Source organism: Lipotes vexillifer, unplaced genomic scaffold (genome assembly GCF_000442215.2).
Source record: "Lipotes vexillifer unplaced genomic scaffold, Lipotes_vexillifer_v1.1 scaffold458, whole genome shotgun sequence".
In the NCBI taxonomy this organism is placed as follows: Eukaryota; Metazoa; Chordata; class Mammalia; order Artiodactyla; family Lipotidae; genus Lipotes; species Lipotes vexillifer.
The window spans coordinates 356,016-383,749 of record NW_006783957.1 but is presented as its reverse complement, the minus strand read 5'-3'; the positions used below and the strand labels follow the sequence as shown (position 1 = coordinate 383,749).

The 27,734-nt window shown below is 45.0% G+C and overlaps 2 protein-coding genes across 3 annotated transcripts in view; one reads left to right on the top strand and one right to left on the bottom strand.

Moving 5' to 3' along the window:
* Nucleotides 1-456: 456 nt before the first annotated feature.
* Nucleotides 457-15,036, bottom strand: CCT5 (chaperonin containing TCP1 subunit 5). Of its 2 annotated transcripts, XM_007456437.1 has the most exons (11): nt 14,761-15,036; nt 11,958-12,018; nt 11,313-11,477; nt 9,314-9,512; nt 7,365-7,557; nt 7,132-7,281; nt 4,581-4,700; nt 3,783-3,968; nt 2,907-3,044; nt 2,305-2,485; nt 457-1,028 (listed from the first exon to the last, which is right to left on the bottom strand). In XM_007456437.1, exons 1-11 carry the CDS (start codon nt 14,863-14,865, stop codon nt 901-903), a joined length of 1,626 nt encoding a protein of 541 aa, XP_007456499.1. In that variant the 5' UTR covers nt 14,866-15,036; the 3' UTR covers nt 457-900. The 2 variants fall into 2 exon arrangements, with proteins under 2 accessions (XP_007456499.1, XP_007456500.1); XM_007456438.1 differs by lacking the exon at nt 11,313-11,477 and having other exon boundaries at nt 670-1,028; nt 14,761-14,984.
* Nucleotides 15,037-15,295: 259 nt separating this feature from the next.
* ATPSCKMT (ATP synthase c subunit lysine N-methyltransferase) overlaps nt 15,296-27,734 on the top strand; it is a 16,615-nt gene continuing 4,176 nt past the window's right edge. Inside the window, 4 exon segments of the mRNA XM_007456450.1 lie at nt 15,296-15,473; nt 21,081-21,370; nt 22,911-23,048; nt 24,610-24,660. Of these exon segments, the coding sequence (XP_007456512.1) occupies nt 15,296-15,473; nt 21,081-21,370; nt 22,911-23,048; nt 24,610-24,660 (657 nt within the window).

The window sequence follows — 27,734 nt, the reverse complement described above, 5'->3', positions numbered from 1 at the left end:
GGCCTTTGGTAAGGGCTATGTCACTTAGCCAGTATTATTTTAATAAGCAGAATTCAATATCAATCTACTCATACACGGTGATTGCAAGGTATTTCCTCCCACTTAACCCATTTTTCTACATTTCACTCTAACCTCCACTCATTCTGTTCCTCTGATAAGAAAACCCCAACAGGGTTCTGAATCGCCCTTCTAAGCACCTGCAGGTGGTGCAGGAGTCTGTGCCCACTCTGGTCTTCTCTGTACACATGCTGGCCTGCGCTTAGAGTGGAGCCAGGGCAGGATAACGCTGAGGGGACTATGTGAAGGTTACGCTGTTAACGCGGTCTCAGTGGCACAGTAATAATGCCCTAGCACACGTCGGTGTTAACCTAAAAGCACGTTAAGACATCCCACAATCGTTTGGTGGATACTCACCTCTGATGGGTCTCTACAAAGATCCACCCATTTACACAGATGCAGCATTTAAATAAATAGGACAAAGCCCATAATTCCTCTGTGTTAAAATAAATCTTGAGAACTGAACATTTAAAGCTGTTAAATACAAGGTCCTACGACTTATTGAAAAAAAAGAAAAAAAAAAGAAAAAAATCAACTCAAACCCCTTCAATTAAGGCATTTGATGAATGTTACAGTGAATGTTTCTTAACTTGAAGAGCAGAATATAAAGCCGTTTAGAGTTCCCTTTAATAACAAATACAAAAAACCTGTGAGATCACATCTCTATAATTTCAGGTCTCTGGACAAGTCAAACTATTGCTACCAAACAGCTGCTGTTGTTACAGCACCTACAGTGTCTAATGAAGGACACAGTAATAAATAACTGTAGATGCATCACAAGACACCCATTTATTTAATCACAGTAGTGGATCTTACTTCTACATTTTCTTCTAAATTCTTTTTTTATTCTTCAGATTCTCCAGGCTTACGGATGTCATCAATCTTCAAAATCATTCTAACCATCTGTGTTGCAAGAGAGATCTGTTGCTTTTTGCCAATCAAGGTTTCTATGACGTGTTGCTGCTTCATATCTGAAAAACACATATATATTACTATAAAACAGCATACATATTTATTACTAATACCTTGCTCCAATTTATGGAATTAGAGTAAAACTTAAGAAACACAAATTTGGAAGCCACTAGTCCTGGTTATATTTTCAGAAGAATATACTTCCACTGCTTCCCAGGACATTCTGGAATGTGAGCCTGGTTTCCAGAGAGCTGTGGGGACAGCGCCTCCTCAATCACAGGCTGAGTTTCTCAGTGACCTGCCGAAGGGGGAATCGCTCAGCGACACCTCATCCCACAGCGCACCCAATGCCGTCACTTACTGATAGTAAGCCCGATGTGACCGTGCCTGAAACGTAAAGCGACTCCAATGAAGACCTGGGCATTCAAGTTAAAGGAATTGAAATATGTGTCTGACAAGGAGTTGCTGCTGTTACTCAAGTCCTTGGGCTGTTAACCTAAAACCCAGAATATACCTACAGTTCTAAGTAAAAACAGAACAAAACAAAACAAAACACCAAGGGCTTCCCTGGTGGCGCAGTGGTTCAGAGTTCGCCTGCCGATGTAGGGGACACGGGTTCGTGCCCCGGTCCGGGAAGATCCCACGTACCGTGAAGCAGCTGGGCCCGTGAGCCATGGCCGCTGAGCCTGCGCATCTGGAGCCTGTGCTCCGCAACGGGAGAGGCTACAACAGTGAGAGGCCCGCGTACCGCAAAAACAAACAAACAAACAAACAAAACCAAAACACCAACTGCTGGAGACTCTGTGGTCAGGACTGACTGCAGAACCCCAGAGATGGCCCCATCAGTACAGGAATCACTGGGAATCACCAGGACCACCGTTCCAACACACTAAAGCTGCGCTACCTTTTCAGCAGATGAACTGTGCAAGTGCTCAGAAGTTACAGTACATCCCATTTATAAAACACCCTGGAATTTATGGGACACGACCACAGAATCGGCTGTAAACTGAAAGTCAATTTCAGAGCTGTCTTACAGGTTATACAGAACCCACGCCAACAGACATTTGTGTAAAAAAGGTAAGATGAAATTATTTTCTAGAATGAAAGTCACCTTTGGAATAAATACTGCACTGCAGCTTTTTGTTATTAAAATTAGTTGTAGGTTGCTAAGACCAGCAGTCTAACAATTCCCAAGGGAATTAAATCAAATGTTCTAAAATTCAGGACCTGAATACCTCAAGTGTGTTTAAGTATTTAAAAAGACAGGATAACACGCAGCACGTAATGCCTCAAGTTAAGTCGAACCGCAGCCCCAGAGCCGTGACGGCACCTCACCGTTTGTTCCCCTGTGCATACAGTCAATCCCCAGGGCAGGGTTCATCTCCTTCACTTGTTTAGCTCGGACTTCGGTCATAGTCTGGATGGGATTCATGCCGCTGTTTTCGGCAAGGGCCATGGGGATGACCTCCAGAGCGTCGGCGAAGGCTCTCATGGCATACTGCTCCAAGGTTGGGCACTGGAAGGGCACACGGTTACGGTCAGCGTACTTGGCCAATGCCCCCCCAGCAGCTATTTGGAAACATAATTAAATCGCATACTTTGAAAAGCTAACTCATAAAGAATTCTAAGGACAGGCCGTCCTATGAAAACGCCACTACAGGATAAGGATGGAGAAGGTAATTGTGTGAGAAGTTGGAACAGGTCAGCCCTTCCTGCTGTGCCTGCAGGTACGACGTCTGATTAATTCTGAATTTCAAGTAACATTAAGAGTGCAGAGATTTGCTGTTGAGGCTGCGAGGTCTGAAAAAGGCTGAGACATGCTGGTTTGTGGTAACCTGCACTCGAGTACATGGGCACGAGAATCGACGCAGATTGGATGCCTGGGGTCTAGCATCCCCACTGCACACGCTGCACAGTCTGTGATGGGCTTCACTCACCTTGTCGGCCTCCTGGCTGACGGCCAGAGCACAGGCTATTTCGGCAGCGCCTCCGCCGTACACCACGCGGTTGTCACGGATGAGGTTCCGGATGACACATAGAGCATCGTGAAGGGATCGTTTGGCTTCCTCAATGATCTGGGGAAAACAATTTTGCCTAAGTTGCCATGATCACAATCTAATCACTTTAGAGCCGAATACCGTGCACCTGGGGTTTAATCTAAGTGCTTGCTGCGTACTGGAAATATTCCTACCTCGTCCCCAGTAATATCCTTGGTTAGAAAGACTGGTGCCAGAAGTTTCTTTGCCAGATGGTTTCTATTTATTCTACTTTTCCTCCTATAATGTAGTTAAAAAAAACCAAAATGCAGGGCAGCTAGGGACTCATTCCAGGACCTATGCCCAAGTGAAGGGGGTCAAACAAAAACGACAAAGAAACACCCTTACAATGAGTCTTACTCATCTCGATGCACTAAAAACCCATTCCTGGTGAATGGAGAGCATGCCAATGGTTACCACTCAGGTTCCCCATTTATACCTATGAGACGGAGGAAAGGCAAGTGTGCCTCGTAGACCCAACAGTGGAACACGGTCTTCAGTATCTTATGTTGTGACACGTCCTTTTTTTCACCTGCTGCACCGCACGGCTTGCAGGATCTTAGTTCCCTGACCAGGGACCAAACCCAGGCCCTGGCAGTGAACGCGCTGAGTCCGAACCACTGGACCGCCAGGGAATTCCTGACGTGTCCTTGCTTCTCTAAGAAAGATGCGGTCATCTTTCTTAAGGTAACTGTGTCTCAGTTAAGTACATTACGGGAAAAGCCAAATCACGTTCCAAATTCTGAAGAAATGTAGGAGAAACAACTGCGTTCTTACCATCTTATTTCCTCCTCTGATGAAAATGGTGACGGCTCTGGAGTTCTTGCACTGCTCGATGACCAGCATCTTGTCTTTAGTGGTCCCGAATGAAATCTCCTTCACAAGACCCGCAAAGCCCAGCTTCTCGGCCGTGAGCTCTGAGAACCTCGGGACGATGCGGCCGCCTGTGGCGATGGCGATCAGCTGACCGGTGGGCCAGGGGGAAAGAAGACCAGGCTGGTGAGCGGGGACTCTCAGAATTGGACCCCGGAGGAGCCACACTTGACCCACGAGCGCCATGTTCAGTAGAACCTCTGCCCCAGCCTGGCCCAGGTTTCAGAGTCCGCCCCGAAAGCCTGGCTCACTGAGCAAGGTTCCGAAGAGCTGGGCGTCCTGGTCAGGCTGCAGGGCGGCCCGGCGCCATGACCCCGCGTGCAGCCCTCAGCTCCCCACCCATCCCCGCCACGAGCAGCCACGAGGCCACGTGTGCCGGGCTACGGACCACGTCTGCAATGGCTCTCAGTACTGATGGGGCTGACAGCGAAGTGGGCAGCCCGTGCTCCTGCCTCAGAGTGCCGGAGAGAGCCAGGGAGAGAGGGGAAAGCATTTCCAAGTGCCGTGAAACATCAGAAACACATATAAAAATGGCGACAAAGACTCTAGCGTTCTCCTCTCCCCCAGCGCACCCTCCTCTTATCTGTGGAGCCCTGGCACAGTGTGCTGACTGCAGGCGAGCGAGGTCACTGCAGCCTCACGTACAGATATGCACCGTAAGCTCAACTCGTGTTCACAGTCTCTTCACAGGGAGCCTCCTACCTCGATTTCAGGGCCTCCGACCCAACGAACTGCAGGCAGGTTATTCTGAAGAAGTAAATGATTTGCTTCATCGTCAAAGCCCCACTGGCAAATGGCTAGGTTAGCGCCAGTTTCTTTAATCTGGGGAAAGAAATGCCGCAATCATGTTAATAAAAAGTAAGTACTCCTTGAGCTCTTCTGTTTGAAAAATGGTGAGAAACATAGATAGGTGTGTAGGTGGGTGCATTAAAATAATGCACAGAAAAGAGAAGAAAAGAAATATCCAAATGTCTACCTTCTGTCATCTCTAAACTCTAAATATTGAACATGTATCAATGGGAATCACCTCATTTTTAAACAATGCTTTAAACATTAGCAATTCACGTGAATGCAACCGTTACAAGTGAAGCAACACGAGGCACGTCAACAAGGCCAAAACCCTGCCCCCCCGAAAACCAAGGTCCACAGCTCTGTGTTGCCACGAATATCTATGAAGCAGTTTATTCGTGTGTGCGTTTAACAAAAATTGAATCTTGCAATACAATTTTCTGTAGCTTGCTTTTCGCACTTGAGTAGGCTATCCTCCGTGGAACAAGATACAGGCTAATTTACAGGCCGACAGAGGTGACCCTGATTCTAGTACTACCTTCCCCCGCCCTCAATGCCACAAACAGGTAAGTGGCTCGTCCTGGGACGGCGGCAGTGATCGGTACTGTCAATCCCTCCCCGGGCGGTAAGGACTATGCCATGTCCCACAGCTGCCATTTCACTCCTGTCTCCACCCACCCACCTGGCTCTCCCCCTCCTCCCCCCTTTCCCCGACCCTCTGGAAGCTTCCAGTGGCCCTCTGGAATTCAGCCCATCGCCAAACTCCTTCTTGGTGATGTTCCCTTTCCATTCTGGCTGTGAATGAACGCTGGCGCCCCCTGAAAAACCAACGTGCCCTGCCTCCTCCTCAAATGGCTGTTTTCCCTCCCACCTGCTCCAAACAGGAGGGGCCCTTGCCTCTCCCGGCCACCCACAGTGCCCCTCTTTGGGTCACACTCTCATTCCTGACAGTGTTGGCATCCAGCCCCATCACCACTCCTGTTAGCATTCCTGGCAACCTGCACACCTATCAACATGGTCCACCTGACCCCCTTGGCATCTTGGTTCCTGTCCTCTTTTCCTTCAGGGCACCTTGGCCAGCACTCCCATGGCTACACTAGATAAGAGCCCAGATAACAAGCTTTCATTTACAACCCTCTGCCAGCATACCCAACCCCTCAGCCTGCTGTTCCCAGCCTCAGGGCCTTTGCACATGCTGCCCACTCCCACCTCGCCACAGCCTGGAATACTCCTCACCCAGACATGCCGCTCTCACTTCTCTGAGGTCTCAGGCCACATGCCACGCCCTTAGAGGCCCTCTGACCAGTGTCTGTAACAGTCCCCCGACCCGCTTTCCCCTTATTCTGCACCCCAAGAACAAGCACTCTGCTTTGTTTACTGCCATATATCCAGTGCCCACAACAGTGTCTGGTATATACTAAGCAGAGAGATATACCATGAAAGCATAAATGAACTCAACTATTCCCCCCTCCCCTCAAAAACACTGGAACAGCTTCTAGTTTGTTTGCTATGATAATGTTTTAATAGAGACCCATGTTCATGCATCCCTGAGTGCTGGTGTTTTAAACTCCCAAGGACAGAGTCCCCAAAAGAGGAACTGTTTCGTCGGAGAGCAGGCACGTGTAAAACGTTAATAGCCAGATAGAAAGCTAAGTATTTATAAAATAACACTCTTGACTTGTTTAAGCAATGAACTGGGATGACTATGACTGCATTCTGGTTTGATTTCGGTTACTCAGCAACTCTTGTCTAAAAGTTATACTTGGAAGTCTCAAACATGTGGTAAGCCACACTACAACTGTTCAAACCTGGCACACTAGAGGAGAATAAGCCCGTAAAATCAAAAGTGCAGCTCCAAATACTCAGGCCGAGTCATTCATACGCCCCAGACACGTTACCATTTTAAGACTTGCCCCCTTATGCCGTTCTGTGCCATTTGATTTTTTTCTCACTGTGACTGTTTATCCATTTGATAATTTAAAAGTAAAGGAGGGGCTTCCCTGGTGGCACAGTGGTTAAGAATCCGCCTGCCAATGCAGGGGACACGGGTTCAAGCCCTGGTCCGGGAAGATCCCACATGCCGTGGAGCCACTAAGCCCGTGCGCCACAACTACTGAGCCTGCGCTCTACAGCCTGCGAGCCACAACTACTGAAGCCCGCGCGCCTAGAGCCCGTGTTCCACAACAAGAGAAGCCACTGCAATGAGTAGCCCCCGCTCGCCGCAACTAGAGAAAAGCCCACGCATAGCAACAAAGACCCAACGCAGCCAAAAATAAATATATATACAAAAAATAAGATTTAAAGAAAAAATAAAGGAAGAAGACTATCCTTTAATACCTTATTTGTAGCCACATAGAGTATCAAGATTAACACAGATCAGCACCACATGTATTCACTACCTGGAGCTAACTAACTGCATCCTTTCAAAGCTTTAAATTTCACCAAGAGCCACGGTAAGACTTACCTGCCGAATCATCTCCTCAAACTTCTCCTTTTCGTATTTCTGAAGGGCTTTAAAATCTTCTACAGACGTCACATCCAGCTTATGCTTTGTCTTTGGTTTCGGCGGTTCAAATGGACATGTTAGGATGGCAATCTTAGCATCTTCCACTTGCTACAGTGAGAGACAGAAACGTTATGAACAAACCAGTGGGCTAAGGAGGGAAAAGCCTGAAGCTGCAGAAGGCGCTGACTCACTTTGGGCATCTGCGGGTGACTGAAATCCTTGTCTACGATCACGCCCTTGATCAGCTTGGTGTCCTCCAGCCTCCCGCCCACTTTGCCTTCTACTTTGATGAGCTCGAAGTCAACGTCTCTGCGCTGCATGTCGGCCACAGTGAGGATGGCGTTCACGGCAATCTCGGCCATTTGTCGGTGACAGCTGTTAACCCTGAAACACATGAAACAAACCTTTCACGTTCACTGAACAGTGACTGCAACCAGAGCACAACATGTGATGTGGTAACTCATATGACACAATATACTGCAACCCACAGATACTGTACAAAAAGAATGCCACCACGACCTTCACTTTCAACCGTCTGGAGCAGGGATTCTTAATCTGGGATGCAGGGACCCCAAAGGGAATCATAACCTGGGATGGGAAAAAAATTCCATCTTTATCTTCACTAATAACTGAAATTTATTATTTCCTTCCATTATGAATATACGTAAGAGACCGCTGAAGTACGGCAAGAACCAAAAACCTACCAAGACTGCCACCTTTGAATACTATTAACATTCTGAAGTCCAAAACAGAATGGGAGAGCGATGAAACCACCAAGGAGAAGCCGATGTCATCTACAGGAGGTGCAGCACTTAATGAGAAAGGCCTGACCGTATCAGTTACAGAGGGGGGACGTTATCTCTTTTGAAAGTTTTGAAACATCGGAGAAGACTGCTCAGTAATTTTAATTTGATTCTGGAGAAACCACAAGGGAACTAACTCTAGTACTTGAAATACAGTGCCTGAAATCTTAGGTCACCTAGAACAGATAACCACGAAACTAAAAATACCATGTGACCTAAGTAACTGATATACAATGTTTTGCTTTAATGTTGAGGATACCTGGCCCTTGTTAATCCATTTGGACATTTTCTATAGTAAAGACCTACACATACTAGGGTTTTATAAAGACTTGCAAATAATGCAGGGTCAACTTAGAAAGCAATAATAACACATGAATTGTGCACTTCAAGAAAGGGTAATGCCTGCTTTCCAGGAGAAAAACAATGCTGTATTCGTGACAGAGGCCACCCTGGGTAGTTACCCTTGCCCTGGAGCTCAGCTCAGACCTGCAACAGGGGGACGGCTGGCATCAACGAAGACTTCTCGGCGGTAACACAGTGCTGCAGGGGACGCCTGTCCCCCAAGGCAGAAGGCAGCACACATTTTTGTAGTACTTCCCCTGACCTCTAAGTTGAGACCATGTCTTCCTTCTTGGCACAAATTAAAAAATTTCTCAAATTGATATGGATAAGAGAAAGCGTAATAAGGCACCTTACACTGGATTTTTATGCTACATTTTTACAAGAGCCCACGAGTCCCTACCGTTGTTCAAATAAATGTGTCCGGGGGCTGACGCTGCTTTGAGTCTCTGGGGCAACGACTGTGTCTTGAGTCCCCAAGACTTGGCAGCAGGCCTGGCACACAGTCAGTACTATGTAAATGTTACAAATGTAAGTCACTTTCAGCTTAAGTCAAACTTCAAGACCGCCCCTTCATACTAAATCAAAATTCTGGATCATTAACTTGCTTGTTGAATGAATAAAAGCAGAACCTCCCCACTAAAAGGCTTCCTAGCAAAGAAATGGTAGAACGAAGTGCTATGAAAAATTAATACATCCCACTAGCAGGACCTTTTGCTAACCCATCCTATCCTGCCAAATTAAAGAACTCTATAGTTTCCAAGTACTGTCAGGAGGCCTTAATAACCAAACCTAGAAATTCAGCTTCCAACTAAAACACAAAATGCCCGTCTACATTTGCAGTAAAGACAGAGTAAACCAAAATAACGACACAAACCAAAAGCAGCTCATTAAATCAACAGGAAACCATCAATGATAATTCTCAGTTGCTTTTCCAAACAAGCACAAACTCTGCCCACTCTGTGAACACGCCTGGCAACGCTGTACTGTACACGCACACTTTGGAGCCCAGTGTGGTCTTCGCGGTCTGGATCAGGGGCTCGGTGTCCTTCGTGTCGACGAGGACACTATCACTGATCCTGTCCAGGTACTCGATAGCGATGCGGGCGGCCTGCTCGTAGCCATCGGCGATCCTGATGGGGTGAATGCCGCGGTCCAGCAGCTGCTCAGCCTCTTCCAACAGGGCACCAGCCAGGACTGCGGATAAGACAGCACACACCTGGCTCAGGAAATCGCTAAAGCTCAAATCAAATTAGATGCGGCCGCTGGAAATATGAAGGTTCCAGAATTAAGCTGGAAGCGTCTTAGAGGCTGAGGTCATCTAGTCTAATTCTGCTTCAGTTCTAACGAAGTCCTAACAGGTATCTCTTACAGATGAATGTTCAATTCTTGGTGATATACAGAATGTAAAGAACATAAATCACAAACATTTTTATAAAGGGAAAAAACTTCTTATGTGTCCTGGACCAGGGATTTCTGTTCAGGGACATTTATGTTGGTGATAAAAGGATTACAAATTTGTTTATTATCCTCCCCCCAACCTTGCCCTCCCCTTTCATTTCAGCATCACAGAGATGAGGAGTTTGTTTTAATGCTGCTGTATTCCAAGCATATCCACAACAGTGCTTGGTACCCAATGAATATTTGAAATATTTGCTAAATAAACTAATTCAAATTTCAGATACAGAAAAAATAACATTAAAGATATTCATCTTATTCAGAAAGAGTCATGTACCAAAATGTTCATTGCAGCTCTATTTACAATAGCCCGGAGATGGAAACAACCTAAGTGCCCGTCGTCGGATGAATGGATAAAGAAGATGTGGCACATATATACAATGGAATATTACTCAGCCATAAAAAGAAACGAAATTGAGCTATTTGTAATGAGGTGGATAGATCTAGAGTCTGTCATACAGAGTGAAGTAAGTCAGAAAGAGAAGGACAAATACCGTATGCTAACACATATATATGGAATTTAAGAAAAAAAAATGTTATGAAGAACCTAGGGGTAAAACAGGAATAAAGACAGAGACCTACTGGAGAACAGACTTGAGGATATGGGGAGGGGGAAGGGTGAGGTGTGTTAGGGCGAGAGAGAGACATGGACATATATATACTAACAAACGTAAGGTAGATAGCCAGTGGGAAGCAGCCGCATGGCACAGGGAAACCGGCTCGGGTCTTTGTGGCTGTCTGGAGGGGTGGGATAGGGAGGGTGGGAGAGAGGGAGACAAAGAGGGAAGAGATATGGGAACATATATATATGTATAACTGACTCACTGTGTTATAAAGCAGAAACTAACACACCATTGTAAAGCAATTATACCCCAATAAAGATGTTAAAAAAAAAAAAAGATATTCACCTTACCAATCCTCCGAAACTTTTAAAAAATTCAAACTTTCAGAAAAAATTTCAAGACAGTAAAATGAACACTAGTTTACTCATTAATAACATTTTGTTGCATTTGTTTTCTCTACAGATGTGTGCCTTTTCTTTTCAACTATGTGAAAATTAGTTGCAGAAATCAGACATGTAACCCCTAAATACTTCAACCCAGCTCCTAAGGAAAAGGTCATTTTCCTGCATCTCTGTAACACAACTGTCGTACTCAGGAACCTTAACATCGATAAGATACTATTCTAATACATGACTCACAAACGACCCCATATGTCCCAAACATTCTTCACAGCTAGGAAAAAACAAACAAACCAGGTATCCAACCAAGTTTTACACATTACAGCTGGCTGTCTTTCCTCTTTAGCTCCTTTAATCTAGAATAATTGCCTAACTCTACTCCCCACCCACTTCTTGTTCTTTTAAGACAGTGACAGTTTTGAAGAGTCTGGGCCACTTGTCTTGTACCGTGTCCATTTGGATTTGTCCGACTGTCTCCTCATGATTTAATTCAGAATAAACATTCTCAGCAGGCGTGTTAGGCCTGTAATATTAAATAACACCTCTTAAATAAGAAAGGATATTTTGCCTTTTCTTACCAACCACTCCCGTGGTTCCATCTCCAATTTCATCATCCTGTGATTTGGACAGTTCAACCATCAGCTTGGCAATCTGATGATCGACATCCATCATGCTTAAGATGGTGGCACCGTCATTAGTCACGGTCACGTCGCCATCCTTATCCACCATCATCTTATCGAGCCCTAAAAGACACCAATGTTTAAAATGGCTTTGACCTCTTGACCCAGTTCCTATCTAGAAATTTATTATAAATAAATAATTCAACATACATAAAGGAATATCTCCATGAAGACCGTTCTAGATTGGCTAATCTAAAGCAAAACACTGGAAACAATTTAAAATGGCTAAAACTAGAGAACTGGCAAAAAAATTATGCAGCATCACAAAATGTAAGTCATCACAAAATATAATGTCACAAAAAACAACAGCTATGATTTAGAAAATGCTAATGGTAATTATGTTAAGTGGATAAAACACCTAATCTAAAATTGTATGCGCATTATGACTGTAACTGTGTTTAAGGTCTGGAATACACCAAAAACGTTTGGCTGTATTAGGGGGGAGGATGCCTCTCTTCATTTCCTAACTTTCGGCAAAGATACCGTATTGACTATTTATGATTTATGACTTTTGTTAAAAAACAGAGAATGTTAGTCTCTTACCATTTGGTCCAAGTGATGTTTTCATTGTATTTGCTACAGCCTTTGCTGCCATTATATGAGACTAAATGAAACAGAAAAAACCAATATTCAAGTTACATATAATTTTAAGAGTTAAGAACATAGAGCTGATGGTTATAAAAATCACTTATGACATATTTTCCATTCTCTAGAAGTAGCAGCAGACAGGTCCATATCTAACAGTGACCACTTCCCAACTGCTAGTGTTAGAAGACAATTCTTATGTAAAAGAACAGAACTAAGTACTCTGTGCTCTCTCTTTAATTTTCAACACATCTATGAGGCAGGTTCTACGGGCCCATTTTACAGCCCAGAGCATAGACAGTCTGACCTGACAGGCCTTGCAAGACCACTGTGCAATGCTAACATCATGTGAAGAGTCTTGCTGTCAACACACAGCACCTTGAACCGTCACACTACGGTTTATTGCACACTCCTCTCTCAGGTGGTCCAGCCAGTACACAACCCACAAGGCGGCCAATGCTGAAAATAACAACAGCCTGAATGCATCCTTTCCTCCTTCCACACGATTACACTCATTTGTCTGGTTCCCTGTCTTCCTATTCCTGCCGTCACCGACCTAACCCTGATCCATTGCACCTTACAGATTTCCCGGTCTCTTACCTCACCACCGATCCTTCGGATTCATCCTCCATCCAGCTAAGCTATCCATTTCTCTCAAACATGTTACTTTCCAGTCCCCAGCCCTTAAATGACTCCCCAGCACCTCAACTCTCACGTCCGAAAGCTCCAGCTGCTCTTCAAAGCCCTCCACAGTCTGAGACCCCGCCCCCTTCCAGTGAGGACAGCCTGTGCCTGCGACCCAACAGGTCCTCTGGTCGCCGAAGCACCGATGCACAGAAAACCCTCCGCCCGTCAAAATCCTGACCAAGTCTCCAAGCAGTTCAAACGCACACGTGCTGTGAAGCCTACCCATCACCCCATCTAACAGGTAACAAAACACACAAAGTTCATCAGGTTTGTGAAAATACTGGTAATCCTCAAAATACACCTTGACTGATAGGTCTGCACAATGGAATTTTTATAGGACAATTACCACAGGGGCGTGGCATATATATTCTTAACAAGGGGTGATACTGCCCCCCAGGAGATATTTGGCAATGCCCGGAGACACATCTGGTTGCCACAGTCAGGGAGGGGGCCACAGTGGGTAGAGGCGAGGGATGCTGCTAAACATCCTGAACAGGACAGACCCCACAACGGAGAAGGATTCAGCCCCAAATATCAACAGCGCTGAGGCTGAGAAGTGGGCTTTAGATCACTGGCTGCGGAGTCACACAGAGGTGTGTCTGAACCGTGGTCCTGTTCTTTACTAGCTCTGGGACCTCAAGCAATCCCTTAACTGCTCTGGGGTCAAGTTTCCTATTCCATAAAATAGTACCTGTTTCAGAGTGCGAGAACTACATAAGATGTGGCAGATGCAAAATAACCTGGACCTTCTGTTATACTGGTATTTTGGGTGCATGTACTTGACTGTTACTTTCTCTGAAGTGAAAAATGAAATTGAATGCGTAACACAAGTGGTGTGAGCATCTACCATGTACCAAAGACTGGGCGGCCACTCCTTACGTTACCCCGTTTAACTCTGGTCCTCAGCTTGACGGGGGTGTATTGCCCCCACTGGGTTCTGTAACTTGTCCTAAGTCAAACAAACAGCCTGGAGTAGAACTCTACTGTTTCTTAATTTAAGTAAAACCCCAAGAAACTAAGCAAACAGGGACACCTCTGACCTGGTGACACGGTCCATACACAGCAACGTCATGGATTCCATCCTAAATGCTACCTCCCCAAGTTTAGTTCTACTTAAATTGTGATTCTGTTCAAATCCCCTTCAATGGCTCCCCTCCCATCCCTCAGGATAACATCTCCATTGCAGGGCATGCAAGACCTTCCACTTTTCGGAGCCACTGTAACTTAAAGTAGACTGTGCTGTTAAAACCGAAGTGCTGTCTTCTAAGACAACATGCCATGCGTTCTCCTGCCCCGGTCCTTGCGTTCGCTGTTTCCTCTTCCTGGAAGCTAGCTCTCTCCCGTTCAAAACATAACTTCATCCCTGATCAAAAACCAATCAATCCTCTCTCCAACGCCTGAAGGACACCCTCCAACTTTTACCTGCCACCCCTCCCAAAACTGGTGATTCTAGTCGCACACAATCTTGTATTATGGTTATTGGTGACAACTTTTCACTTCTGCAGTATTATGGTTATTGGTGACAACTTTTCACTCCAGTAGGTCGTTTTTAAATTTTTACGACCCTACGTCCAGGAATACGCCATGCATAAAGGGACTCAAAAATGAAATACGCTGTAAATGACTAAGCCTTTCGGAAACGACAAAGAAAATGAAACTCATTTCCTTTGGGGCTGTTGTAGGGACACCGCATGAAGGCTAAGAATCAGAGTCCTAAACGGCCAGGTGACCTGAGAATACCTCCGCTGCATCTTACTGCTGAAAACGCTGCTCGGAAGGACTGCAGGCTGGAGAAACCAGCGGGGACGCGCCTTCAACGCCTGTGAATTCAAGCCGCCCCACCCAACTCTGAAGGGCGCCTGCGGGCCTCTTTAACCCCCAAATGGGACTAAGGGCTTATAGGCTGGCCTTTCCCGGGCCCGAGGTGTGGGCTGCAGGACTGGAGACCAGAGGCGCTCCCTCGAACCTTCCCCGGGAGCACGTGGCAGAACCACTGTGAAGTGGCGCAGGCGCAGAGCCACTGGCTTCGGCCGCGTCCTCTCTTCCCACCGTCAGCGCGTCCCCGTCCCGTTACCTTGAGGGCCTCAAGTCCCATAAGACGAGACTTGCGGTCCTGATCCTTGATGATGAGGAAAGGGCGGCCATATTCATCGAAGGCGAGAGTCCCAACGGACGCCATGATGCAGCCACTGCAGTTACTCTCCCGCAACCGGCGGAAACTACCGCGGAAACAAGAACACACTCTGCTCTCGCGAGCGGGCGCAAAAGCTCGCGCATGCGCAGTATAGGCCGCATGAGACTTATTTCTCACTAGAGACTATTTTAACGCCGGACAGTACCTTCTGGAATCAGCGGCCTTCGGAAACTTCTATCATCCAGGAAGCTGTGGGGGGAAGTTGGAAGACACGGACGGGAACTTGAGAACCCACAAGCCAGGAGTAGATAGAAGTTCAACATTTATTAAATCTATAAAATTGACTATTTCTTGACAGTGGTTCCCAACGAGGAGCTCATTTACTTAGAGCATTATTTTCTCCCTCCTTCCCACCCCGGCTCCGAGAAGATGGTAGAGTCCACTTCCTGTTTTTAAAACTACCGGAGATCTCGCGATGGAGGGAGGAGGTGAGCGCGGCCGGGCGTGGTGGTGTGTTCCGGGCGCGGGCGCGGGCGCGGGCGCGGCGTGGGCATTCTCGGCCTGGTGGTCAGTCAGCCGGGATGTCAGCGATGCAGCAGGTCCGTTTCGGCGCGGCGGGACTGGGAGCTGCGGGACCGCTGCTCGGGCTCGAGGTCTGGGGTTCGGTGCTCAGTGCTTGTGCCTGCGGCGGTCCTGGTATCTGGCCACCAGGAACTGTCCTCAGCGCTTCAGAGCGAATAACTCACTTAATCCGGAACGGTCTTCTGAGATGTGGGCACTGGAGTCACACTGCCCGGGTGGGGAATCAGAGCTCTGCCGCTTACTAGCTGTGTCTTTGGAGAAGTGACTTGTCTGCAAAAATGGCAATAGTAACAGTAGCATCTCTGTTTACGGCTGCTTTACGGATTCAGGGAGAACAGTGCCTGGTCCCTAGCAAGCTCTGTTTGTTTGTATTATGTGTTTGTTAAAGAGATTTGTTTGTATTTGTGTTTGTTAAAGAGATCGCCGTTTTGCACGAATACTCCAGTAACTTGCCCAGAGTTAACCAGCTAGTAAGAAGCAAAATGGCCTGCCCTTGCGCTCAGAGTCCCACTCTGAAGCCCTGCGTTGTGCTGCCTCTGAAAGATCTTTTCCTGGCAACCCTATCTAAGTAATACCAGGTCCTCTGAATCCCCTCTGCTGCTTTTTCTTCGGAGTGCTGATCACGACGTAATACTTTCTAGACTTAGACTTATTTGTTATGGGTTTCCAGTCTCCCTGCACTCCAGCTGCTGTAGAATAGGGACTTACCCTGCTGTATTATTCCTAGCCTTTATCGGCTGCTCAGATGTTGAAATGAATGCGTGGGTTATAACATTTAACTGTGGCCTGAAAGTTAAGAACTGGCTTTGTCACTGGATGGTTGGTGGTGGGCATTTAACCTCTCCTGATGCTTGGCCCACTTCAGTGATGCTTCGAGGACATTTTGGCTCTGGTCTCAATTCACTTTGGCTTGGCCAAGTCAGTGTTTCCTCATTCACAGTGATGAATCCTGTAATCCATTTGGTTCATTAGATTGTCCTGAAGTATAGGAAATGTCTAATGATGTCCCCTATGCAGTTTATTTCCTGTCAAAACATGGAAAAAAAGTTTTTTTCTAATGTCAGTACATTCTCTATTTCAAAAAGACACAAATGACGTTAGACCAGTACAAGAAAGGCTTCTTAAGGGACAAAATAATATACGTTAAAGGGACATAAAATATATGCTGTAGTTTTTCAGCCTGTATGTATATGCAAGTACACGGTGAACAGCCCTTAAATATTGTGACGTTCAAATATAAACCCCACTTTAAACGAACGGCAGGTCCCAATCCCCAAAAGGCCTGTCCTTTCTTCCTGGCCTTTTCCCTTTGGCTTGAACTTGGATAAGAACCCTGTACCTTTTTGTGCCTCTGTCACTGCCTCTAGCTTTGGCTGACCCAAATCTGTCACTGAAAATTGAGATTTTCAACCATTATCAGAAGTCAGTAACTAAGCAAGCCTGGAGACAACAGAAGTTCACTTTTTTGGGTCATTTACTTTCAACAACTGGCTCCCTCCAAGTGCTCAGAAATAGCCAGTGGTCCCCACAGCTCTCATGTGAAGGAATGCTGCCATGTTCAAAAGAGCACATGTGACAGAAATCTTATGTTATTTATATGACAGTAAGGCTGAATCTAACATGTTTCATCCAGAGAATTAGACGTTTTTAAAAGCAGTCTTGATTTTAGCTTTGAATCTTTAAGGATTGGTTTTCACTGATGAAAATCAATACATTTTTTTACTGAACGGACATAGCAATACTTTGGATATATACATTGGATTTACATAGTAACTTCTTCAGAAGCTCATGCAGATTTTTGTGCCGTTGAAAGACTTTTGCAGGTCTAAAAACTTGACACAGAAGATTGAGTGATTTCATCAAGGGATACACTGCTGCCAGTGTTGACTTTCTTAAAAACACAAATACTGTAGTGCTTTTGCTCAGAAAGTTTCATCCCAGTGCATAAGAATAAAGTACATGTTTAACCTGGTGTGCAAGGGCTCCCCGGTCTTTCCTGTTTTATCTCCCACCCCGTGTTTATCAAACTGCTCTCCCGCCTTCCATGCCTTGTTTCCAAGGTGTCCGTCCTTTTGAGAATGTCCCTTTTCTAATACAGGCATCCTTTGCTTTTTGAAAATGAACTTTACACCACTTTGCTTTTGTGAAAAACCTACATTAGCCCCTGTTTTCCCAAACTGAAAGGAGTCCAAAGAAGGTTTTTGCTTTCATGACAAAGGGGGAAAAGGGAACGCAGCGTGCTGAGTTAGTTTTGCAGGGAGCTGTCCCGGAGGCAGTGTGCACCCTGGCAGTGGGAGCAGCCCCGCCAGGCTCCTTCCCCAGGAGCCACACTCAGCATCCAGCCGCCACAGCCCTGAACTGTGTCTGGGAGCATCCGTGCTTCATCTAGATTTCTTTTGCTTTAAGCCGTTTGGCTTACGAAAGATTTCATGGAAACACTCTGCTTTTGGACAGTGGGGGAAACCTGTACCCTCACGCCCCGCTCAGGTTCTGTTTTTGCCGACACCTTCCCGGTTCCATCACTGGGATCAGTCTTTCCTCCACCTCCTGTTGTATTCCCATGGCGTTTGGTACACGTTAGAGCATCTCTCACAACCTGCCTTGTAACTGTCTCCACTGGGCCCCCACCACTCACTCAGGCTAATGGGGGCCCTGAAGACCAGGAGTTCATCACATCTTTTGCTGATTAAGTTGAAGGGCCCATGTGTACACAGGTGAAACAGTTTGGGTCATCTGACTCGTGTTGTTCTAATCAACTCCCTTATTGGCTTATGCTGACGAGAGAAACAGTCCATCAACAGACAAATGGATAAACAAAATGTGGGCTATCCATACAGTGGAATATTAAATATTTGGCCATAAGAAGGAATAAAGTGCTGATACATGGTACAACATGGATGAATCTTGAGAACATTATGCTAGGTGAAAAGTCACTCACAAAAACCACATACTGTATGATTTCATTCATGAAAGTCTGCTTTCTTTAGAGACAGAAGGCAGATTTGTGGCTGCTTAGGGCCAGAGGGGGAGGGGGAGGATGGGGGGTGATGGCTAAAGCATACGGGGTTCCTTCCGGAAGTAATGAAGTTCTGAATTTAACTATGGTGATGGCTACACATCTGAATCTACTAAGAACCTTTGAATTGTACACATCAAATGGGCAAATTGTATGATATATGAATTACAGCTCAATAATGCTGTTAAAAATGATTGAGCCCCCCCGTGATAGTATTGAGAGTAATAATAATAGTGGCCAGTAGTCATCACTTTCTCTCTTCGGGCTGTGCTAAGGGCGTTATATGCATTGTTTCTTTAACTGACCCAATAACTCTGTGAGGATAGTAGTATTTTAGAATGTTACAGGCAAGGAAACTGAGCCTTAGCAACAACTTATCTAGTGCCACACAACCTTTTCAGTTCTGAGACTCCGGAGTTGTGTGGCTGGAATCTTCCTAACCACTGTCCTCTACAGTTGGAATGCCTGCAGGAGGATTTTACACAAGGCATGACAGATGTGCCTTGACTTAAAAAAAAAAAAATCAAATGAACATCTCTTAGCATGTAAGTTCCTCCATACAATGCTGAAAAATATAAATGAGAATGTATTTAAAACTCTTGCTTTCTATCAAACACAATCACTTTCCTAAACTTTACTTTTACTTTACTTCCATCGCCTGCATCAGCAATAGACTTTTGTTGTTGTGTCTGAACTGGTTTTCCTCCCTGACACTAGTTGTAAAACTCACTTTAGTAAGGGACCTCGGGCATCAACAACAAAGCTGCAACATAGATGCTGAGGTGGGTCAGCTCCTCCCCCCGCCCCCCCAAGTAGTGACTCACAGCCGTGGGCCAGCTTCTGGTGTGTCCTGTGTTCACATTTGGACCTCACCACAGCTGTGACAGATTACCACATCTCGTGGGTATGGTAGGCGGAAATAGGTCCATGTTTGAATCCCTGGACCCTGTGAGGCCGCTACCTGGGGAGCAAGTTGGCAGATGTGGTTAAGTTAAGGACCTTGACGTGGGGGAATTATCCTGGCTTGTCTGGGTGGGCCAGTGTGCTCACAAGGGGAGGATCCCTTTCTTATAAAGGAAAGGGGGGCAGGGCTGTCAGAGGAGGTGTTGCGATGGAAGCAGAGGTTGAGCGATGTGGGACTGGTGGCCGAGGAATGCGGGTGACCCATCCTACCCTAGAGCTTCCAGAAGGAACACAGCACAGCCAGCCTATTTCAGACATCTGACCTCCAGAACTGTATGTTAATAAATGCGTGTTTTTATTTATTTATTTTTTCTCACACGTGCACACACACACACTATATTTTATTTTTACAGGAGATAAATAGACTGACACCAAGCATTGTAAATGGATGACCACAACCAAAGCAAAAATGATTGCAATTACCAAACATGAAACACACTCACACTATGTCATAATATTGACATTCAGTCCAGGAATCCTCCACTGTAACAGCTCCTTTACTCTGCAGTGAAAATTGATTGGTATATTTTTTGCCTCTGAGTCCTTGTGGGATTTTTTGTTTTTTAATTCAAACAGAAAGTCACAAAAATTATAATCATCCTCATCAGCTATGCGTGTTGTTTTAACCCACCAACTTTGTGGTAATTTCTTACAGCAGCAGCAGGAGACTAACCCAGTGGGCCTTTTGTACGGCTTTCTAATGCCAAAACTATGAACACTAATGCCTTCGATGGATAAGACCCCTGTGGGGTTCAGGTGCTGGGCGCTGTTCTGAGTGCTCTTCCTATATCCCCTTGTTTCATCCTCACAAGGATCCCATGATCCTCACCTTACAGAGGAGACTGAGGTTCAGAGAGGTGAAGGGTCACAGCTCTTAGTGAGGGGCGGAGCCAGGGTCCTGACCTTGGCAGCCTCTGTAGCCGTGCCCTTCGCTCTTGTGCTGTGCTCATCATTAATCCATTTAGAAATTAATTTCAAGTCAATTTCAACTTAAAAAACTTGAGATCCTATTAGGAATATGTTCTAAAGGATAAAACTCAAGAGGAGGTTATTTAAGTTACCATTTGTTTCCTCTAATCAGTGACTAGAGTTTGCTTTATTCTGTACTTGTGATAACATTGAAATGCTTATTTTATTTTTTGTTCTTTGTGGATCTGCTTTAAAAATCTCCTTATTACCATATTTAGTAAAACCTGAATTTTGTCTCTGTTACTTCAGAATTGAATTTGTACAACTGGATTATTGATGCTTGACCAATTTTGATGTAGAATACTTTCATCCTATTTGAAATAGGGTAATAATCAGACATTTTCATGCTTATTTCTTTATGGGGCTTTGTTCGGAACCATAAAAATATGGAGTACATAGTTAATATTTGAATTAATGGATACTGATTCATAAAATACCAAATAGATTGGAACACATTGTTTTCTAAGGATGATGCCAGAAAAAAATCAATATGTTGGAAAGAAAAGGTTTTAGTCTTCCATGAGTATTGAATACTTTTCTGTAAAACACTTTAGTTGCTGGACTCTAGAACTCATTGTGGAATTCTACATTTGTAATTTAAATTGTATTGAGCAAAATTATCCTTTAAAAAGCATGAGTTTATTTGTCAATAAGAATTGTAAAAAAACCCCACTACCTTGGATTTCCGATTTGGTGCTACATATATCTTTTCTGCTTGCTCTCAATCCAGGGACACCCCCAGAAGCACCTAAAGAAGAAAGGCAGTCAGGATGTGTTCCACCTACAAGTCTTGAGGGCAACAGCTTGAAGAAAAGCAATTGGGGGTTCTTATTTACTGGCATTGTTGGGGGGACGCTGGTGGCTGTGTACGCCGTGGCCACACCGTTTATAACACCAGCCCTCCGAAGAATCTGTTTGCCTTTTGTACCTGCAACTGCAAAGCAGATTGAAAATGTTGTGAAAATGTTGCGATGCAGGAGAGGACCCCTGGTAGACATCGGTAGTGGCGACGGACGTATCGTGAGTTATGTGAAGATGTTTTAAGGTTTATGTTTTTTTGGGTTTTAAGGTTTGAAATTTCTGTTTCACATTTCTTGTGAGGCTTATGCAAAGACTTGCTAAATTGACAGCCTAGTAAAGTAGTCATTTAATTTTGTGTTTGTTTGGCTGAACTTCTAAGCCTTCCAGCGGGATTTTGGAATTTATTTTTCTCAGATTTAATTTTTCTTAAAGGCACTGTAGATCTGCCAGGTAAAAAGGAACAATTAATTTGTAATTATGAAATTGTCCATTAAAAAACTTAGGCAGTAGAGGTGGCATAACCAGAAGAAACATGTTAAGTCATGTAGTTTGTTTTACATTTTTTGCATCATAAATGCTTCTACATTTACCTGTATTTATACGAGTATCATAATTCCTGTGTGGTAATATTGAGTTAAATAGGGAAGAGCCAATGTGTTGAGCCCCTCTTACCCCAAAATCAGACTTTAGTTGACTTCAGCTCATTGTGACCCCAGCTGGGAACCTATAAATAAAGACTCAAAGCCACTGACTGGCCAACGGTGTCCCTCGCTGGGCAAGGTGGCACCATCTTTAGGCCTCCACCCGGATGATGAGCAGAAAGTGAGGATAGCAGAAGCATAGGCTCGTGTTCTGGAAACATTTAGTGTGGAAACCAGCAGGGTACAGCACCTTTCACTGCCCCTGCAGACGTGGACCCTGCAGTTTCATGGTAGTGACCTGGAATAATCAGCAAGAGTGACTTGTTTTGAAGAAGTCAGAGGATGTATATATTAACTAGGGGGACATTTTAAAGTCCAGATAGGAACGCTTTACATCTCTGGATGGTCTCTTTCTGGTTTCTAAGAAAATGGCAAAGGGGCGACACTGTAGTTACTTGGGAAACTGCCGTAGATGGGACAGTTCCTTCAGGGCTGCTCCCTTGAACAGTGGTGGCAAAGCAGGGTGAGCAGAGACCCCAGCCCAGCCCACCGTCCCTCTCACCTTTGGAGGCCGGGGGTATTTGGCACTTGACTTTATTCTGACTCATTCCATTTTGCTTTTACCTGTTGTCGATTTTGAGCGAACCATCTTTAAATACCAAGGAAATGTGTAATTAATTGCAGGTTCCTCGCTGACCGGTTGTTCTCATTGCATGTTACAGCTAGTTCACAAAACAGTCTCCAGGCTCGCTCAGTTCGCCTGCTGCTGTTCCATCAGTGATGGAAGGAGAAGGCAGGTTTTCAGAAACTTTTTGTCAGCCCTTCCTGGGGTGGACCAGTCCAGAATGAATTAGGCAGCTATCCAAAGCAAGCCTGTCTGTTCTGATGCTCAAGGTGAAATCTTTGGCAGAAAAATAAGAAAACTGAGTTTAAATGGACGGGCATTACGTTGTCCACAAAGCTATTGTAACTTCAGAGCTCCACCTTTAAATGGTGTCTTGAACAAACACCTTTTGATTGGATGTTTTATGATTATAGACCATAAATAGGAAGTTTTCATATCATTTGACCATGTGAGTTGATGTTTTTCTTATTTTGAACATGGCCTCTCCCCACAGGTAATAGCAGCTGCAAAGGAAGGATTCACAGCTGTGGGTTATGAATTAAACCCCTGGCTCGTCTGGTACTCCAGATACTGCGCTCGGCGGGAAGGGGTGCAGGCATCGGCCAAATTTTACATCTCAGACTTGTGGAAGGTAAGTAAGGCAGAGGATGGTGCTAGGAAACCCCACCCCCAAACTTTATAATTCATGTTTAGTATGACTGAAAACTGAAGATGTATTAAAGGAAGAAATATAAGTGTATATTTCAGCATAATGAAATGTGGACAGCTTTTAAATTGATACATTTTACAAATCAACCCTACTTTAGAGTAGAAACTTCAGGTTTATAACTTATAGGTCATGTGAATACTAACATTTTATTTACTCAATTAAAAAAGTTCTCATTTCTATTTATTATGCAGCAATAAGATTTTGATCTCTTTTGGAAGTCTTATGCATCGTAATATAGGCATTAACTTGTTAATGTCATTCTTGGTAAATAGTAGGGGTGTGTGAGTGTGTTTGTGTGTATGTGTGTGAGTGTGTTTATGTGTATGTATGTGTGTGTGAATGTGTGTATGTGTGTTTGTGTGTGTATGTGTGTGAGACTTTGTGTGAATGTGTATATGTGTGTGTATGTGTGTGTGTATGTGTGTATATGTGTGTGTGTGAGACTATATGAGTTTGTGTATGTGTGTGTTTGTGTGTGTGTCTGTGAATGTGTGTATGTGTGAGTGTGTACATGTGTATTTGTATATGTGAGTGTGTATATGTGTGGTATATGTGTGTGGTTTATTTGTGTGAGAGTGTGTGTATGTGTGTGAGAGTGTGTATGTGTGTGTGAGTGTATATGTGTGTGAGTGTGTGTATGTGTGTGAGTGTGTGTGTGTATGTGTATACATACCTAGAGAGAGACAGAGATGGTGCAGGAGAAAAGAAGGGATCCACCAACCATGCTGTCATGGTTCCTTCATGTCTTCATAAAGCACAAGATATTTCCAAGTTTACTTGTTCTCTAAAAAGTGCCCTGTAATTTTGCTTTAGGAATGCTCCATAAAATGCATTTTCTTAAATAAGAATTTCCCATTGTAATATTGTCATCAGTAGCTTATAAAAATTCACTCGAGTTTTATTCTGTATATACATAAATGATCTCTCCATAGAGTAAATAAAACTTTTATTGGGCACTAAGAATTTTGACTGGCGAAGCACTTTTTCCCCCAGTTTTCCAACTAAAGACCATTTTATTGCATTTTTTACTTAGTATTTTAGAGAAGAGGAGGGGGACTAGAATTCTCAGGATGGCTCAACAGGAAAAACAGGTGGTTCTGAAATCCCTTGAGCTCTTGCTAAGCTCGTTTGGTAGAGAGTGGAGTAGAAAGTGGGCCGGGGGTGCAGACGGCCCGGGCTACCTGGATGAGCACCAGTGGTCCCTGGATGAGTCACTGCCTTTCTGACAGTTGACCCCGGGCGGCCCTACATGGAGTGGCTTTGAAGATGAGATGAAATAACTTACGGGAAACTTTTGGAAAACTGTAACAGATGAACTAACACGGGCGAAAGTGTGAACGTGGGAAATCTTAAAAAGGACCACTCTTTGTGAAAACCCACTGTTGGGTGAAATGGGAAATTGCTACTCATTTTGAAATAAAACTTAAGCTGACGTTTGGCTTTCAAAAGTTAATCTGTGAATTGTTTTTTCCCTCCCCTTTAGGTCACTTTTTCGCAGTACTCAAATGTTGTTATCTTTGGTGTGCCCCAGATGGTGAGTATGCACTCTCCTGCCCCCTGCGTGTTTGGTTCTAGGTTATGATGGGGCTTCCAGCCCGAACAGACCACCTCTCTCTGGCCTACTCCCCCATGTGCAAAATGACAGCCTCCCAAGATTCTGAGGGAACGTCAGATTTTAGATCATTGGTTTAACAAAGTACTTCAGGGCCCTAGAAGATTAATCATAAAAGATCCAGTCTTGTAGTTTAAAACTTTTGCTTCAGATAAAGGTCTCAATGATCTACCTAAGCCCTAAAAATTCCAGTCTGAAAACTGCTTTATGAGCTCCTGGTGTCTAATATGGGTGGATATTTTCACGTTCGCTCACTTATATTCTGCTGAAATCACTTGGGAAAGTTAAGGGCACGTTCCCTTGGAGTTGATCATTCCTTGGATTTTGCAGTGAGATGATTTTCAGGGTGCATGAGCACTGACTAGTTTCAGCTGACCTCAGTTGACTGATTTGTATTGAACTCTGACTCTGTACTTTCACAAGTGAAAATGCTGCAGCATCAGACTGAAAATGATCCTAAATTTAGCCTTTGGAAAGGTGACCAGAATGGGATGCTTTCATTGTAACTGTTGGTTTACAAGCCATAGTAAGAAATCCCCCTTCACTTTTCAAAATATATAATTGTAGACATAATAATCTTGGTAAAATTGGATGTTTGCTGAAATGCCCCTGTATGACTGATATGGTTTTTAATTTTTTAAAAAAAATTTACTTATTTTGTTGTTATGCCTTCTTATTCATACCTTAATTTTTGTTTAAGATGTCTCAACGCTGGAGAAGATTTGTCTTACTATTAGGACTTTCAGTGCGATGCCATTTTCTTTAAAAAGTCTATTTAGAAGTGCTTTTGTTAGATATTCTTGAAAGTGACAGGAGTTTATATGTTCGTAATTCTTAGCAAGCCTAAAATTAAGATGAAACCTCCGCATCTACACTTCTGTTATAGAAATGAAAAGAGGTAGAAAGGCATGATTCCTAGTTATTAAAAAAAAGAAAAAAAACTATTTAGGATCATAGAATTGCTATGGAATTTGATGGTTATTTCCTACTTATTGTGAAGTTTGGGCATTCTTTTGGAATAATTAGCATTTTGGGGCAAATAACTTTAATTTGAAATCTGTACTTTCTAAAAATAGAAAGTTGATATTTATTCTTCGCTGTCTTGAGAGGCCCAGTGGTGGCTGCAGCAGCTGTGTCCCAGTGGGGGGCAGCAGTGGCCTTTGCTGGGCTCTAGTTCCTTGTGCTTCTAACCACTTTTGTTGTCAGTTTTGGGAACTGTTCACTCAAGGGAAATAAGAGTCTGTTATTTTGATGAATACTGTTACGATTATTGTCCATTCTTCTGTACAAAGAGAAATCTTAAATAAGGAACTTGCAGCATTTCACTGTTCCCAGAAAAAGGGAGCAGGTGAAATACACGAAGCACCCACTTTCCCTGGGTTAAGAGGGATTCAGCCAACTTGGAGTCTTCCATGCAGGGGGATCGATCGGGGTGCAGGGCCCAGATGGCTTCTGTGGGTCTGGGGGCCCCGGTTTCCGGCTGGAGGGCCCTGCTTTCCCCCTTGTCAAGCTTTGCCTTCGTGGAGGCAGTGAGCGGAGGGGAGTGCTCCCAGGGGACTCACGGGGCCGGGTTGGCCCTCTGCGGGTCGTGTGAGCGCTGGAAAGTTCTTCAACCCGTCTGGGCCCCATCATGCCATTTTCTGTTAATAGAATGCATTTCCCTGGCCCGTTTCCTGGCAATGGCTTGGTGGCTAGACAAAGCCAGCATGGCAGGAAAGGTTTCCAGTGGCAACTGAAGCACACATAGGCTGTGAGAAGCTGGAGGACGCTTAGGGAGCTTCAGAGGTGAGGACCCTGGTGTTACACATCCTCACTCTGCTCTGGGTACCGGGCTGGTGCTTCCTAGCAGCTCTGTACAGTGGTAGCTCAGATGAGAGTGGCCCTGACCTTTTATCCTGGGTGTGAGTCCGGCGTAGCAGGAGTGAGGGTGCCAGTGGACCTGGCAGGCCAGTGTTAGGATGGTAAACAGCTGCACTTAACACAAGCTCATGCCCCAAGAGTGTCTTTTCGGAATGTGGGACAGATCGGTTGTGTCCTTGTTGAAAACCCTTCTGTGACTTCTTGCTACTTGAAAGCAGTGAGGGTAAGGCCCGGCCCTCCACATGGCCCGAGTGGTCCTGCTTCCGCCAGCCCTCTTCACACCAGCTCCATCCTTCTCTTGGCCCTTAAACCGCACTGTGTGGGGCTGTGTGTGTCCTTCCCTCTGACTTCAGTGCCCCCAGCTCTGGGCCTGGTTAGGGAGCGTCTGCTCAGCACTCGCAGGTTGGATGTCTTTTCCTTCGAGGAGCCATCCCTGATCTCCCTGTGAGACAAGCCCCAACACCCCTGACTTCCGGAGCCCTTTCCTCTCTCTGAGGACACATGGCTGCACGTTTCCTTGTGCAATGGCTTTGGTGCTGTCGGCCATGGGCACCACGCACTGTGAGCTCAGGAGCAGGGCGGGCCTGTCGTCCTCACTGCCAGACCTCCAGCTCAGCAGCACCCGGCCCAGTGATGGCCCAGGAAACGTGTGTCAAACGAACGACGAATATCGTATAAATATACCCATTAAGTACACTCTTCCAGTGGGCTATTAAGTTTCGTAACTTCAGAGGATGACTCCTTTAATTTTAGTTATGAATCCTGTTATGACTTGATGAATGAAAATACTATCATCATGTTCTGATCAAGAAACATGATTCATGACCGAATCATTTATCATTCATTCAACAAGTGTTTATTCAGGGCCCACTAAGCACCAGACGCTGTTCTGCTCACTTGGAATACTTTAGTGGATGAAAAAGAAAAACATCCCCGCCCCAAGGTATTTATATGCTAGTGGGGAGAGCAGATATTCAGTGAGATGTCTGTGTACTGACAGAATATGTCATACGATAAAAGGGGGTCAGTGCAGTGGGGCTAACTGAAGCGAGAGAGGGACGGGGCAGAGACTGTCCTGAAAAGGGGACCCGTGGAGGCAATGGGGGAGCCGTGTGGCCGGGTGGTTGGGAAGAGCG

Coding starts and splice junctions, on each gene's coding strand:
- CCT5 (XM_007456437.1), bottom strand. CDS start 14,865: ATGGCGTCCGTTGGGACTCTCGCCTTCGATGAATATGGCCGCCCTTTC. Junction 9,513..11,312: donor TGGAACCACGGGAGTGGTTG/GTAAGAAAAGGC, acceptor TCTTATCCGCAG/TCCTGGCTGGTGCCCTGTTG. Junction 7,282..7,364: donor GTCACCCGCAGATGCCCAAA/GTGAGTCAGCGC, acceptor CTCTCACTGTAG/CAAGTGGAAGATGCTAAGAT.